The sequence below is a fragment of the Fulmarus glacialis genome, unplaced genomic scaffold (assembly GCF_000690835.1).
Source record: "Fulmarus glacialis isolate BGI_N327 unplaced genomic scaffold, ASM69083v1 scaffold20372, whole genome shotgun sequence".
Taxonomy (NCBI): Eukaryota; Metazoa; Chordata; class Aves; order Procellariiformes; family Procellariidae; genus Fulmarus; species Fulmarus glacialis.
Window position 1 is genome coordinate 2,158 of NW_009197478.1, and position 365 is coordinate 2,522.

The following is a 365-nucleotide window of genomic DNA, read 5'->3' on the forward strand; positions in this document are numbered from 1 at the left end:
CCTGGGCGTCCTCCCTGTGCTGCGGGGGAGGTTGTGCTGGTGGAGTGGGGCATTGCTTTGATGGCTCCTGCTCCCTCCAGGGCTGGGGTGTCTGTTAGGCTCATTCCCGCTGTGTGGGGTTCAAGGGGGCTAGTGTCCCAGCCAGCGTGGGATGACCCACAACCTGATGGGGCGGCTGTGTTGCTCCCCCCACCCCCCAGATCCGGCTGCGGTGCCAGAAGGGGATCCCACCCTCGCTGCGGGGCCGAGCCTGGCAGTACCTCTCCGGGAGCAAGGTCAAGCTTGAGCAGAACATCGGCAAGTTTGACGTGAGTGCAACCGGGGACCTTCCTGCACCGCCGGGGAGGGGGTGCTGGTGGAGGGGG

At 66.6% G+C, this 365-nt stretch overlaps 1 protein-coding gene across 1 annotated transcript in view; it reads left to right on the forward strand.

Moving 5' to 3' along the window:
* Window positions 1-200: 200 nt before the first annotated feature.
* LOC104072946 (TBC1 domain family member 10A) overlaps window positions 201-365 on the forward strand; it is a gene marked incomplete at both ends in the record, with an annotated part of 3,341 nt that continues 3,176 nt past the window's right edge. The window contains one exon of the mRNA XM_009572561.1: window positions 201-308. Coding sequence (XP_009570856.1) covers window positions 201-308 — 108 coding nt within the window. The remainder of the gene's footprint in view (window positions 309-365) is intronic.